Below are 15,894 nucleotides of genomic sequence, written 5' to 3'. Positions count from 1 at the left end.
AGCCATGAATTCGACGATCACTTGAAAGAAAATGGTATTCTTTCAGAGTTGACACCTTCCGGAACTCCTCAATGGAACGGAGTATCCGAATGGAGGAATCGAACCTTGTTAGACATGGTTCGATCAATGGTAGGTCTTAGTGAACTTCCTATCTCTTTCTGGGGACATGCGCTACAAACCGCGGCACTAACACTGAACCGAGCTCCGTCAAAAGCTATTGAAAAGACTCCATATGAATTATGGACTAAGTAACCTCCTAGGTTGTCTTTTCTCAAGATTTGGGGATGCGAAGCATATGTCAAGCAATTAATTTGGGACAAACTTCACCCCAAATCGGATAAATGTTTCTTTGTGGGATATCCAAAAGAAACCAAAGGGTATTACTTCTACAATATATCCGAGAACAAAGTGTTTGTTGCTCGTGATGGTGTCTTTTTGGAGAAGAAACGCCTTTCCAAAATGACAAGTGGGAGGAAAATAGAACTCGACGAAGTTTGAGAGGACGAGCAACAATGTCAACCTGATAAAACTGACAATCTAAGTGCTTTGGAAGCAGCTGAGAAGATTGGTCAGAATCAAACAGACAATGTAAATGCTCAACCTATTACCCTTCGTAGGTCGCAACGGCAAAGATCTCAACCAGACAGATACCTTGGTATTGTCTTAACTGATGATCAAGACATCCTAGTTATGGATGGAGATGAGCCAGCGACATACAAACAAGCTATGACGAGCCCCGACTCTGCTAAATGGCAAGAGGCCATGAAATCCGAGATGGACTCCATGTCTGAAAATCAAGTCTGGGACTTGGTGAATTTGCCTGAGGGTTACACACCCATTGGTTGCAAATGGATCTTCAAATTGAAGACAAACAAGGATGGAAATGTATCTATATACAAGGCTAGACTGGTGGCAAAATGTTATAGACAAATCCACGGGATTGACTATGATGAAACCTTTTCACCGTTTGCAATGCTAAAATCTGTCCGGATTATTCTAGCGATTGCTGCATATTACGATTATGAAATATGGCAGATGGATGTCAAAATCGCCTTCCTAAATGGGATTTTGGAAGAAACTGTGTACATGACACAGCCGAAAGGTTTTGTCGATCCGAGCAACGCTAGAAAGGTTTGCAAGCTTAAGAAGTCCATTTATGGACTAAAGCAAGCCAGCAGAAGTTGGAATATGTGATTTGATGAAGCCATTAGTAAGTTTGGTTTTATCAAGAATCTAGATGAATCTTGTGTATACAAGAAGGTCAGTGGGAGTGACATCACATTCCTAGTCCTATATGTCGATGACATACTGCTCATTGGAGACAACACAAAATTACTGGAGTCCGTAAAGGGCTGGTTGGGAAACTGCTTTTCAATGAAGGACTTAGGAGAGGCACTGTACATATTGGGCATCAAGATCTACAGGGATAGATCTAAGAGGATGATTGGATTGAGCCATAGTACTTACATTGATAAAGTACTGGCACGATTCAACATGGAAAATGCTAAGAGAGGGCATCTACCCATGTCCCATGGCGTAACTCTCAGCAAGAAACAGTGTCCACAGACACCTGCTGAGCGAGAGAGAATGGATCAGATTCCATATGCTTCGCTAATTGGGTTGATCATGTATGCCATGATATGTACTAGGCCAGATGTATCGTATGCCTTGAGTGCTACGAGCCGATACCAATCAAACCCAGGAAAGGCGCATTGGACTACGGCCAAGAATATCCTGAAGTACCTGAAAAGGAACAAGTGATAAATTCCTGGTTTATGGTGGCCATAAAGACCTGGTTGTTGAAGGTTACACCGATGCTAGCTTCCAGACTGACAAAGACGACTTCAAGTCACAGTTAGGATACATATTTTGTCTGAATGGAGGAGCGTTTAGTTGAAAGAGTGCCAAGCAGAGCACAACTGCAGACTCTACAACTGAAGCCGAATACTTGGCTGCTTCAGAAGCTGCTAAGGAGGCTGTTTGGATTCGCAAGTTCATCAGTGAACTTGGTGTTGTACCCTCCATCAAGGGTCCGATAGATCTCTACTGTGATAACAATGGAGCTATCGCTCAGGCTAGAGAGCCAAGAGAGCATCAGAAGGTCAAACATGTCCAAAGGTGATTTCACATGATAAGGGAATGGAAATCCGAAGGTGAAATCAGAATTTGCAAGATCGGCACGGATGATAATGTGGCCAATCCTTTGACTAAACCTCTACCTCAAGTGCAACACAACAAGCACATTGAGGCAATGGGAATCAAGCACATCGGAGACTGGCTTTGAAATTCCCTGTACATGTGTTTTAATTAAACTGGTTATTTTAATGTAAGACATTGTATTGAAACCATTCATTAATGGAGTAATTAATTTTGTGCAAAATTATCATTCACTCCATTACTATTTAATTGTGGTTTAGAATTAAATAATGAGTCCATTCGATTTATGGAATATTCAAAACAGGGTATCAAGACCATGTCTTGAATAAAAAAACACCTGTTAAGTGAACATTGAATATTTAAATCAAAAATTATTCCTAATCGAGGTCATCTAACTAATGGACGATTGATGACCACCAGAGATTAGTGTGTAGTATGATTTACAGCACCGTTTCTTGTGCTGCAAGGACATGATGGTCATAAATCATTTGCACAGGTGCCAGTTTGGAACTACACTGGATCGACCTATGAGAGTACTTTAAGAAATTCAAAATTGTCATAAGTACATTTCTCATTATAGCTATCAGAACTCGTTTCCTCGACCATGAGTGTTGTGAAGTTTTCTTGTTTGAGAACTGGTCTCTTTGATGTTGCCTAACATCTGCCGTAACTGGGGATCATAACGGGAACACTCGGGAGATTAGGTCCTCTTAGTAAGAGAAACTTACAGTACAAGACTGGGAATGTCCCCCTATCAACAATAGGGAAAATGTCTTTGTTGTTTAAAAGGCCGCTCGAAGAGCGAGACTGTGAAAATGCATGTCCGTGCTCAGATGGATTTTAGAAATCATCTGCTTATTGACAGTCGAACTCGGAGATCGAGAAACACTTCTGAACGTAATAAGGATGACGATGAATCTTACCTTATAGTTCACGAAGAGACATTAAGCGACATAGGAAATGGGCTATACACTATATGCACACTTGTCCGGAAGGACAAGTGGGAGATTGAAAGGAATGGTGTCCTTCCAACAAGTGTACACTAGTAGAAAAAATGAAAAAGGCACCCCCCCTTTTCGCACCGGTTCTTAAAAACCGGTGGGAAAAAAATTGGGCGGGATTTGGATAATTACTTTTCGCACTGGTTCCTTATAAACCGGTGCCAAATCTTGGTTTTCGCACCGGTTTTAACCGGTGCTAAATGTTTTATTAAAAAAAATAATAATAAAAAAAAAAGAGGGATAGAGGGAACGCACCGGTTCAGCCCAAACCGGTGGGAAAATTCATTTACAACTGGTTCGAACCAGTGCTGTAAATTAAACAAAAAAAACCACTTAATCGTAAAATTCGATCTTCTTCTTCCTTCAATTCAGTTTTCATTCCCCTTCTAGCTTTTCCACATTCAATTCGCACCCCCCTCGTTGTCGCCTACCTTCCCCATAGTTGTACGTCCTCCATCGAAGCGCATTCTGGGCTTTCTCACCTCCATTGCCGCAACTCGTCTCTTTCTCTCCATACCTCTCCTCCATTGAAGCGCATTCTGCTGAGCTTTTCACCTCCATTGAAGCGCATTCTGAGCTTTCCAACTCCATTGTAGCAGCTTCGAGGTAAGATTTATTTCGTGGTCTTCCTAATCTATTGAATTCCTTCGCAATCTAGGGTTAGTCGTTGATTTAGGGTTTTCTGTTCTTTGTGGTTTGCTGTTGTGACTTTAATTTCGAGTTGTGCATTCAACAATAGTAAATTGTTTTAGGGTTTTGATTGTTGCTGTTGTTTATGAACTTGATGGTTCTCGTTTGCGCATTTGTTTATGAACTTGATGGTTCTCAATGCTACCTGTGCAGCACTACAAAGATTAACCATAGTTAGGCTTTCCAAAGGTAAATTGCACATGAGCTCACTGTGTTGAAGGCTTGAAGCCCTGATTACCATTAATATGGTTTCATAAACTTCAATGTGCTCTGTTTTTTCTTCTATCAAAATTGATTTGGAGCTAAAAAGTTAAAACAATATTCACGTGAATAATGCTCTTGGTAGTTAGACCTTTTTTCTGAAAAAGAAGAATCCCCTTCTGCATTTGCATGATTTCTAAATTTTTTCATGCATATAGTTATTCTGAACAAATTTTGACAGCCGAAATGCATATACTAAAGACTAGTGTATCGTTTTAATATCTTCTAAAAGTATCTTTGCTAACTCGGTAAGTAGTAAATACCCTCTATGGCTATTGCCATCTCTAATCAGGAAAAGCTTTAGATAAATTAGTACTTGATTCTTGTATGGATTAGATTTCCTTCATGGTATTTCTTCCTTCGATATCTCGTTTTTATGGTAATTCATCCTTCGTAAGCAATAGTATACCCTATATCATACATCTATACAAGCTTTAAATGTTACACAAAGTCATGCTCAGCTTTAAGTTTGGTTAATCCCTGGCTAGAAGGTCCCTCTGACTTTTATTTTTCCTTACTTTATACAGAGTACTTCGTATACAATATAAAAATATAATCATTTGAGTTAATCTATTACATGATCTTTTGCAGTGATAAATATACGAGCATATGCATCCTGGGATAGCTACTCTCATTATCCAGTTTCGCAAGGTATTGTAGCCTGCAGTAATGGCAAATGATCAAAATTTCAATTACTTTTAAAAATCTTAAATGAACAAATAGTTTGAAATTATGATGATACTTCTGCTTGCATTAGAAAGTAAATTTAATTGCTTGGAAACTCATGATTATGAATAGTCACACCTCTTTATATATCAGTTCACCGTTCTCTTCAATTTTCAATATTATTTTTATTAGCTTCTAATTTTCTGGGTTCTATTGGTTTAAGAAGAATAAATTTAGAAGCAACTCTGAAAACTTATAGACCACATTCTACTCTTGGATTGTAATAAACTATATAGGTTTAGTTTAAAAACTTAGTAATTATCCATATGATAAAACTAAGTATGTGGCATGGTAATGATTTAAAAACTTACAAAAAGAAGGATCGCCATGGTAATACAACCCAATTCCTTAAAATTGACCTTCAATCTAATATGGCCTATTATATAGGGACGTATAAGGAATACCTGTTAATATACCTTTTAAGCCTATAAGGTTTATCTTGTTGAGTTTGGAAGGTCGGAGGATTCTAGTGGTAGAGATGAAATTTGAGTGTAGTGTTTCCTACTTTTGTGATGCAAAATTAGTGATGCTGTAATGACAAAGTGGTTGACAGCATGATTTAAACTAATGATGCACATTGATGCAGTGGCTATTAGACAAATAATGGTCTATTGTGTATCAGCTACTTTGAATTCATATATGGATATTACTTGGTTCTATACTTGTGCAATTATGTGGAATATATGCAGAATAAAGAGACACTGCTGCAGTTGTTGAATGCTAAACTCTATAGAATGTTTTTTTAATTCATTTGGAATTCTTTGATTCTTAACTATTATGAGCTAGATTCAATAATTCTTTCTAAATATATAAATATATATCCCATTAATAATTGTTACTGCTTACCCTTTTTTGTCTTTTTTATTTTTTTTGTTTTGTTTGTGGGGGGGGGGGGGGGGGGGTGGTTATAAACACCCTTATATGCCTCTTCTCATGCCCCTAACTTGAAAGGAGAAAGAAGAAAGAAACTCAAAAGTAACATTGAATTGTTCACGTTATCATTCTTAAATCTAGGTCTTTGTGCTAAGTTCCTTGTAGATTGATAAACATTTTTTTTTATAATTTTTAATCCCTGTTCCTTTGTAGATTCTAGTTTATAGTGCCGCCTATTTCTTATGTAACATGCTGAACTTCCTATTGCTTGCGTAATTACATAGCTGAAGATATGAAAAGTTCTTCATTTATCGTCTGGTAATTTGTTGCTTACTCTTGCCTATCTGAGTGGGCTGATAAATTTGTTCATTACATAGCTGAATATAGTGTTGCTTACTCTTGCCTATCTCAGTGGGCTGATAAATTTGTTCATTACTCAGATTTTTTGTTAGCCCCTTTTCTTGTTCCTCAATCTAGGTTTTTATAATCAGCATAAGTATCGCTATTTCTTTCTAATATTGAATCTCTCTGATTGTTGGAAAAGTGTGGTTAGTTAGCTATGGCAAGGTAAAAAATCTGCTATCTACTAGGTTTATTCTTGGGTACAAAGTGATTTTCATTATAGCATTAAGCGTTTCTCTGAAACATGAAAGAAATTACATCAATCATTGTATTTTTCATCATTTCAGTGCACAAGATTCATCTATGTCTCCAAAGACTTGTATCAGTCCCGTGGTGGGAAAATCTGTAGGAACTAAAGATCACAAGAAATTGAAGAGAAGGTATGGATCATACATTCAGCTTTATTCCAAGTTTGCATCTTTAAAAAATTCATACATTTTGCTGTGATGTCTATGAATATGATTGTTGTATCAATTTGAAGTAATTGTTTGGATCTGATTCTTTAAAATTGTTTATCGGTGTGATTAACTCATATTACAGTAAGTCTTGGTTTGTGATTTGATTTGTTTCCCTTAATAGCATGGATCTCATCTAATTTGTCAAATTAGGTCATCTAAACTAGCCTTGTCTCCGAAGCCTTCACCTGGAAATGCTTGTGCAAAAGTTAAAACGAGGTACATGTTTGAATTCCCTTCAAGGATAAGTGAAATCATCCCTGCAGGATTTTGATTGATTTGTTTTTTACTCGAAATATTTTCATCTTGTTTGTTTAGGTTAAGAGAAGAAGTTCTGACACCCAAGCCTTCTAAAACTCCCACAGCTCTTAAATCTTCAGAGAAGAAGACTAGTGGGAAAATTACAAGAAAGTATGTTCCCTCTCCTCTTTCTTGCTAATTTATATTGTTGTAGGTCTCAGACTCTCAGTTAGAACTGCCATGCTTGATGTTATGTATGAGTAATTGTCATATCTCTCTAAATCACGAGCAGCTATATCTATATGAGCTCAACTGTGATATTTTATGTTTTGTTTTCATGCGCTGATTATACTTTTTTGCTGTTCATTTGTCTTTTATGTTCAGAGATCTTCGGCTGCATAAGTTGGTTTTTGAAGATGATGTATTGCCTGATGGAACTATGCTTGGCTATTATGCTAGAGGGCAGGTTAGTGTAAATTGGGATCAGTTTTAGACTTCCGAATATTGTTGCAATCTTTCTAAGTTTATAGGTATATACTTTTTTTTTTATTTTTTATTTTATAAATTGTGCAGAAATTACTGGAGGGCTCCAAAAAGGGTTCTGGAATTCTTTGTAATTGATGTGATACGGTGGTGCGTTGTCTGCCTTTAATTTGACCTTCAATATTGTCATTTTCTTTGAAGCTTGTTTTTTCACATGAAATATTATTCAGGTTAGTGCTTCGCAATTTGAGGCACATGCTGGTTGTGCTTCACGCAGAAAACCGTAAGTTTCATTATAGCATTTTGTGGTTTCTCATTTGGAGTTGTATTATGTTTTTGCTCAACCCTTTATCCTTGTGAATGATGACATGTATTGCTATATATACACACCTAATAGGGTCTCGCTGCATGAGTTATTGGTAACCCTAATTAAAGATCGTCGTCATTCTGCCAAGTACAATGATGACCTGACAGAAGTTTATGAACAAGCGGAGCACTTTGGGCAGATTGTATAGGCTCCATACATTGAAGAGCATGATTTCTAACAATTGAATTGACTATTAGGCTCATCAAACTCACACTGCCCTCCAGATTTCTGCATGTTGATTCAGCCAGCAATACAAACCAGCAATGGCAGCAGCAGCACACAACCAGGCACCAGCAGCATAACCAAAGCAGCAACAACAGTACAGCAGCAGCACCACAAAAGAAAATCAAACAGCAGCTAGCAACCCACCCAGCACCCCACAGCAACTCATCCATCACCATGAAGGCATTTTTGAACAAATTAAAGAGTAATTTCATATACAAAATTTTATTTTATTTTTTAGCTGAAAATTTTAATATTATGGCTTTTTTTAATGAAAATATGTAATTATATATATATGTTAGTGTTTATATATCAATTTAAGTGAAAAAAATGCAAAAAAAAAAGATATTTTTTTTTTATTTTTTTGGGCATTTTTGGCACCGGTTTTGGAAAGAACCGGTGCTAAAAGTTTTTTTTTTTAAATTTTTTTTGGGGACTTTTGGCACCGGTGCCAAAAGTCTGATTTCGCACCGGTTTTGAACCGGTGCGATATCTATGGGGTTTTAGCACCCCCCCCCCCCAAATCTAGACCGGTTCAAAACCGGTGCGAAATGGGGGGTTTGAACCGGTGGGGAATGCGTATTTTCGCCTAGTGGTATTATTCTGATAGAGGGTTCAGAATTATTACAGAGCTAATTCTTTAGTAAGATCAAGTGATCGGAATGCTTAGGTGGAGGCCACTTCCGATCAGTAATATTAAGGTATAATTAATATTACAGCTTAATCTTAACTGAACCCTTCGGGTCGAACCCAATCGAACAACCGATCCGAAACGACAAATTAATCCAAAGGATTTAATGAGTCGTTGGAGTTTTACGAAAATAGACGTCGGATATCGAGCCTAGGGCGTCGAGGCTGAGCGTCGCAAAATCACAAGCAACAAGTTCGAGCATAGCCGTAGCTAGGCTGGGCTAGCTCATCGCAAGCCTAGGCGCACCATGGTGTGCTAGGCGCACTAGGCTGCCCATCGCAGCACCACCTGCGTGTGTGCGTGCCTTCGCATGGCACAACAGCGTGCGTGCCTGGGTGCCTACGCGCCATCGCAGGCCATACACACCAAGCACAGCCCATCGCAGTGCTAGGCACTTGCGTGTGTGTGCGTGTGCTTGTGCCTAGGCCTGTCGCTCCATCGCAGCACTTAGCCTAGCACCATCGCCAAGCATCAAGCCATCCAGCATGCGTGGCTCGCTAGCATCACGCATGCTCGGCCTCGCATGGGTGCGCGCATTGGCAGGGCTTGGCTATGCGAGTGTGTGCGAGGAAGAGCTAGGCAGCAGCACTACGCAACAGCTAGCTTGGCTGTGCGTGTGCATGTGTGTGTGTGTGCGATAGCCAGGCAGCGCCCAGCACAAGGCGTGGCTCGCTAGCAGCACGCAAGTGCTGGCTGGGTGATGCGTGCCAATTGGGTATGCTAGGCTGACTGTGCTAGCTGGCCAGCAAAGCAAGCTGCCAGCACAGCTATTGCTTGAGGCGGTTTGAGGGAGTGGGGACCAAAGGCTTGGAGCATGCCTTGGGGAGCAAGGCAATGGTCCCCCCCAAGGTTCATGGTCCTCACCTAACTCTCTCTCTCCCCTTGACACTTGTTGCATTGTGATTGATTTGATTATTAATTTAATTTGGAATTAAATTAATTGTCAAAATTACTCATTCTCCCACATTGGTTGGGGAATGAAGATCAAGGTTTCATTTCCCTATAAATACCAAAGTTTGGGTATTTGGGAAAGAATACACTTGAGTGGAAAAGTAAAGGCAACTCCATTGTTGAGCATACCTTGAAATTCGTAAAACTCCAAGTTTATATTTGTCCGGGTCTCGACTAACCTTCGAGGCTTAGGGCGCTCGGGTCGGGTTCGAGGGTACGATCCCGTCGCAGGCCTCGTGTTTTCGAGGTTCAAGTAAGAGCTCATAGTTGAGCGAAGCACGAATCAAAGGTATAATCTTTTATCCTTTATTATGCTTTTAATTATGTTTTGCTTGTTAATTACATTTATTATGGGGGTGGGTCTTGGCGGGTTTCATTCCGCGTAGTGTGGGTCACTACGAAACCCTACGAATTGTTGGTTAAATGTTCTAAATTTACAGTTGATGTGTATTTTTGTTCATTTGGTAAAATAATGATGTTCATTTTTGTTCAAAATGATGAAAATTAGTTAAAAATTGGTTCATTCTCATAAAGTTTTGAGAAGATCATTTATTCATTTTAATGTTAGAGGATGCCCATTTTCATTACATTATATAAATCATTATCATTTTAAAAATTAGGGAACTAAGAAAAAAAGACAGTTCAAAATAAGTATACGTTCATAAAAATCATAAGATAACATTTTCATTTTTTTATTGCTATCGAAAATATGTATGTGCATTAAAAAATTACAATATCTTTTGTTCATTTTCAAGTACTTTGTAAATTAATGTTCACTTTCAATAAAGTCGGTCTCCTATGAAATGTTATTTTCTCTTTAAATAAAAAATTTCATATTTATTGTATTATATGTTAATAAATACTTTTTTTTACTATTATTCATAATAGTTCTAAGGCCTAATTTATACGGAATAATGCGAAGCCTTGAGTAATTCTAAATTAGTTCAAAAGGCAACAATGAAAAATGAAGGCTAGAAAGAAAGCCGGTGAACAAAAGGCTACCAAGAAGCGACGACAACAATTGAAGCCGCTCAACAACATAAATAAAAATTGTCGAAAAAGTAATACTTGAATTTCAAGAAATGTTGATGAAGAAGCAACAACATTAGATGTTCTTTTTTACTTACAATTGAAATGTTCAATTATATAATGATATTTGATGTACAATTATTTTTAGGCTTCAAAGTGTCTTTTCTTTTTACTCTTGTATTAAAATATTCATTTTTATTTATTGCGATGTTAATTTCAATTTTTAAATATTTATTTTTCTCTAATTTGGAGGTCCTTTTTTCCATTTAAAAAAATGTTCATTATTATTTAATGAAATGTTCATTTTGAATTTGTAGATAATCATTTGTAGTTTCAATATTCGAATTTCCTTTAAATTATGTTCAATCACAAAATGTTCATATTTTTTATACTAAATGTTCATTTCAAAACAAGAGACCAGCTAAAAATTTGTAATCAAATCCGCTATTTTGGACCAATAATAACGGGCTTTTTGGGCCAAAATTTTAACTATGAGTTCGTTTGGTATCATTGTGGTTTTCTGATTTTTGGTTTTTGTTTTTCAAAATAATATGATATACTACCTCTGTTTTTTTTAGTTGACACGTTTTGACTTTAGCACTATTCACTCACTCCCCTTTGACCGTGTTTTGTGCTTTATACCTAATGAAAAATATAATCATGTGGGATCTTGTTAGATTCATCAAGATATATATTTTTAAAATATCAACTTTTTATAATTTTTGTTTATCGGTAATTAGAGATATTAATGGTTGAAGTTGTGCATTGGTAAACGGGACTAAAGAAGCATGTTAACTAAAAAGAAACGGAGGAAGTATGTCATATAATGTATCAAAAATTAGTCAAACTTAGACCCTATTCACTTCACCTTAAAAAACTAACATTAAGTAAAAATAATTTCAGTTCAGTAAAAATAAGTTTAGTTCAGTAAAAATAAGTTCAGCTCAGTAAAAATAATTTTAGTTTAGTAAAAATAAGTTCAGTTCAATAAAATTCAGTAACTATAAAGAAGAAATATAATAGAAAATCAATAAAAATAATTTCAGTTCAGCAAACATAATTTCAGTTCAGTAAAATTAATTTTAGTTCAGTAAAAATAATTTAAGTTCAGTAAAAATAATTTCAGTTCAGTAAAAATAATTTCAATTCAGCAAAAATAAGGTGAAGTGATCGAGGCCTTATTAAGATCATGGTAATTTTGAAAATTGACAACATAAAATTGGAAACAGTTTTTTCTTGTTTCCTTTTTTGGTTTTTAAAAAACTGAAAACAAAAAAAGATGCCAGATAAGCCCTAAATTGTTTATTTTGCGTTTACCAAACCTTTTTTTTTCTTGAATTTGGGCTTAATATTGCTGCCCAAACCAAAGCAAAATCCAAGTTGAGCCACTCTTGATCAAGTTTACTTCCTAAGAAAAAAATATACTCTGTCTAAAAAATTTTTGAAGCAGATATATATATATGTAGAAAATACTATTTGTTTTAAAATAATTTTTGTTTATCGGTAATTAGAGATATATATAAAGGGGAGTTTTTTTCCCAAAATTTTAGAGAGCCACGTAGGATTTTAATTTTTAAAAAATTATTAGAGCGCCATGTAGGATTAGTATTTTGTATAGTGTTACGTGTAGGATTATGCCACGTAGAATTATTATTTTAAAACGCCACGTAGGTTTAAAATTAAAGGTTTAAATTTATTATAAAAATAAAATATTATCTTTTAAAATTGAAAATTTTATTAAAGAGAAAAGAAACAATTTATTTTATTTTGTATATATACAAAATACTATTAAACTTAAAAAATGAAATTCACCTTCAATTGATTTTCTTTTAAAAAAAAAATTGGATAGATAAAAAAATTAATGAAATAATGAGAAGTGATTATAATAAAGTATTTTTTTAAAAAAAAATATGAAATCACGTTCAATTATAAAAAATATCAGGATCAGATACCAAAAAAAAAAAATCATTGAAACTAAAAATATATCCTCTCTTTTTCCAACAAAAAAAAATGTTCATCATTTATCATTTATTCGCTACGTTAATAAAAATTTATTATATCTAATAAACTTTACCACCACTTTAAATCTAGTATTTTTTCAATCTTGTATAAACTCATCTAATGTTCCACACAAATAAACGTAAAGCTTTTGCAGGCAAAGAAGCATATTTAGAATTTGAACACCGTGAAATTCTTAAATACGACGAACAGTGATCATAATTAAGAAGTTAGTCATAACTCATAAGTGTTAATTTTGCAAGGAGGTTAATTATGTAAGTCAAGGGGACAGGTTTAATTACACAACTTATCACTTGCACGATCAACGATTGATTTACAAAGAATGATGGAAGCCTGGAAAATTTAAAATTTGTTTGTATATGTGTGTACCTTAATTGTGTAAGATTAAAAAAAATAGTAATATAATGTATAAATATTTTGTTATTTCGATTAAATATTAAATGTTAAGTTTAACTATGAATATTAGGAATTTTATCTAAATATATAACAACTTTTAGCACATAAAAAAAAATATTTTAAAAAATTCAAACAAATCGCTAGTGATAGTTACTTCTTTTCAAAACCATTTAGGTTCCAAAATTATTTGTCATTCCATTGTCAAAACAATTTGGCTTACTTGATACTAGTAAGTAGTAACTAATAAGCCATATAAATATAAGGATCTATCAATGGGAAAGACTCCTCCTAGTTAGGCAAAGAAGTTGAGGAGTCTTAGCCACAAAAATTAAATTAGCTTACTCATTTAGAGATAGATTCAAGTCCACTCACAACTTAAATAGAAACATTAATCTCTCATTCATTAAATCAATTAGTTCAACATTAGGTTGTAAATCTTTACCAGCCAAGTAACAAATGAAGAAATTTATTATAAAAACGACTTTTTAATACGAATTCTTACAAGAATCCAAAATTGGATGGATTTGGAGCAAAAAATTTCCAATCTTACTGGCCAATAATTATAGAAAAGTACATATAGTAATCCCAAGGGTTTTTCTTTCACGAGCAATTGCCTCAATTTATACTACATACTTTGATTAATCTCATCCCTAAATATTGCCGAGAAAGATGCACACAAAATACGCGATCACAAGCGGAATCACAACGGTCTCATTTTCCCGAATGTGTTGTAGAATAGAAAAGTACTACCAATCGTGGGAAAACACAATATGGACAACAATAAGCAAGTCTAATTAGCCCAAATGCAATGAAAATAAAGCACACTAAGATATACATGGAAACCCAAACCGGGAAAAAAACAAGGGGTACCGTAAGCCGACACCAAGCCCTTCCACTAATCAATAATAATTAATGTGTACATCAAATTAACCTTCTCTAAACAATACTAGAGGCTCTACCACATCAAACAACAAGTTTGGAACAAATCATTCTCCATATACATCACTAACAAGTGGATAAACTCAATTATGGAGAGATTAAGGCTAAATAGAGATTACCATCATCCGGAGCACAAAATGATATCCGATCGTTGGATATGTAGCATGGGATGGCAGGAACTTTGTGTCAAAATTTGGAGCCGATTGCAACATTTGACCATCCAATCGAACAGAAAACCGTGACAACTTCTATGGAGAATTTCCCTTCTCATTCATTCTCTGCCTGCCTAGCCCATTTCCCTAAACCATAATCCATTTTTTTTTTCGTGACCACAACCCAAACCCGAGCAAGGCTGATTTTTTGGCCCCATAATTTTGATCCAAATATTATTTGGTTGGATAGGCCTTGAAAAATGATTTCTAACGATATATAAGCCCAATTCTGATTTAAAACGAAGAAGATATGAGCAAAACACTAAAAATCAGCTCAAAACCGACACTCTTGCACTAAAACGGCCATATCTTAAAATATACAAATGATTTTAACCAAATTCCAATTGGGTTGGAAAGTAGACTTAAATATCTTTCCAACAATATATTACAAGCTAAGAGACACACTACGCGTGTACAATATAAGAAATTAGATAAGAAAAAAAGAAATTAACCAACTTCTGCCATCATAGAATCACCAGTCATGTGAATTAGGAGTTGTGAAACTGAGAATAAAAACGAAATATTTACTAAAAGCATGAGAAAGAAAGAAGAACAAAAAAAACCATAAAAAAGAGCAAATTTAGGAGGAGTTTTTTTTTTTAAGTCTCATTATAAATTTATGTGGAAGAAAGGGGGTAGTTATTATATATTATAGGGTAGTTATGATAGGACATTTACTTTTTACAAATAATTCTTAATTTTAAATTGCGTGTAATTGTGAATAAGGAAGTAATTTTGCAACTTGAAAGGGGTAATTTGGGGACAGTGAAATTTATCACCCAATAGACCCTTTCATTTATATATAGGATATGCCTTATTCCGAGTTACATATCAAAAGTAGTTATGGAAGTTTTAAAAACGCGTAAAAACTGCCAAATGTACCGCGACACGGTATCAATAATATAATACTAAAACAAACACCACGAATGACACATATCACTTCCCGGTGCTGTCATTTTCCTTTCAAGACCCCTCCTTTTTAATTTTTAAATTTTTTTTATTAATTTATCTCATTCCTTATATAAAATATTTCACTATAATTTGATTTAAACTATATATATCAAGTCTATAATTCGAAAATATTTTATACATGTAAAATCACAATAGGAAATATTCCATAATAATGAATATATTTGATTCTTTTTTATAATAAATTGATTCTTTATTTGATCTTTATTACTATAAATTGATTCTTTATTTGATGCACATATCACGGTATCACAATAATAAGAAATCTTCTATAACACTATTCTTTAACAATGAATCAAAATGATTATTTATTTGATACACGTACCACAATAATAGGAAATTTTCTACAACACTATTCTTTTTATAGTGAATCAAATTGATTTACTATTAGATGCACGTATCACAATATCACAGTCTTGTGATATAATTTTCATTAGTGTATTCTACTAATAAATAAATTTTTATACTACTAAACTTAAATAACCCAAATATTTTTTATTAAATTTGAATAATTTATACTATATAAATAAATCAATAAGTATTGCATTTTAGAGCCACAAACATCTTTTTATCATGGCAACAAAATGACAAATCATAATTTAATTAACGATACTAGTCCTACCAATGAGCATGTAGTTATACATAATAGAGTAATTAGATTATAGATTGTACCTTCAAAAGTTTATCCTAATGAAACAAGTTTCTTTAGAAATGGTGTTATTAGACACAAAGGTGATTTATATATAATTATATGTTTTTTCTACCTTGAAAATAACAACCATAAGATATTGTTGTATGATTCTAATGGTGT

General features: G+C 34.6%; 1 protein-coding gene across 3 annotated transcripts; it reads left to right on the top strand.

Annotated features, from left to right (window-relative positions):
* Window positions 1-3,268: 3,268 nt before the first annotated feature.
* On the top strand, window positions 3,269-8,150 carry LOC110715531. Of its 3 annotated transcripts, none has more exons than XM_021894128.1 (9): window positions 3,270-3,764; window positions 4,701-4,760; window positions 6,398-6,490; window positions 6,719-6,784; window positions 6,884-6,976; window positions 7,190-7,271; window positions 7,379-7,438; window positions 7,519-7,571; window positions 7,744-8,150. In XM_021894128.1, the coding sequence occupies exons 3-7, from the start codon at window positions 6,414-6,416 to the stop codon at window positions 7,424-7,426; spliced, it is 366 nt and encodes a 121-aa protein (XP_021749820.1). In that variant the 5' UTR covers window positions 3,270-3,764; window positions 4,701-4,760; window positions 6,398-6,413; the 3' UTR covers window positions 7,427-7,438; window positions 7,519-7,571; window positions 7,744-8,150. The 3 variants fall into 3 exon arrangements, with proteins under 3 accessions (XP_021749814.1, XP_021749820.1, XP_021749808.1); XM_021894116.1 differs by having other exon boundaries at window positions 7,686-8,150; XM_021894122.1 differs by having other exon boundaries at window positions 3,269-3,764; window positions 7,379-7,571.
* Window positions 8,151-15,894: the final 7,744 nt, after the last annotated feature.

This window comes from Chenopodium quinoa, unplaced genomic scaffold (genome assembly GCF_001683475.1).
Source record: "Chenopodium quinoa cultivar QQ74 unplaced genomic scaffold, ASM168347v1, whole genome shotgun sequence".
NCBI classification, from domain to species: Eukaryota; Viridiplantae; Streptophyta; class Magnoliopsida; order Caryophyllales; family Amaranthaceae; genus Chenopodium; species Chenopodium quinoa.
This window is presented reverse-complemented; position numbering and strand designations above follow the sequence as displayed.

What these genes read in the sequence shown, in the direction of transcription:
- LOC110715531 (XM_021894122.1), top strand. Translation starts at nt 6,414, where the DNA reads ATGTCTCCAAAGACTTGTATCAGTCCCGTGGTGGGAAAATCTGTAGGA. An exon ending in CACAAGAAATTGAAGAGAAG is followed by an intron (nt 6,491 to 6,718) that starts GTATGGATCATA and finishes TTGTCAAATTAG; the next exon opens with GTCATCTAAACTAGCCTTGT. An exon ending in TGTGCAAAAGTTAAAACGAG is followed by an intron (nt 6,785 to 6,883) that starts GTACATGTTTGA and finishes TTGTTTGTTTAG; the next exon opens with GTTAAGAGAAGAAGTTCTGA.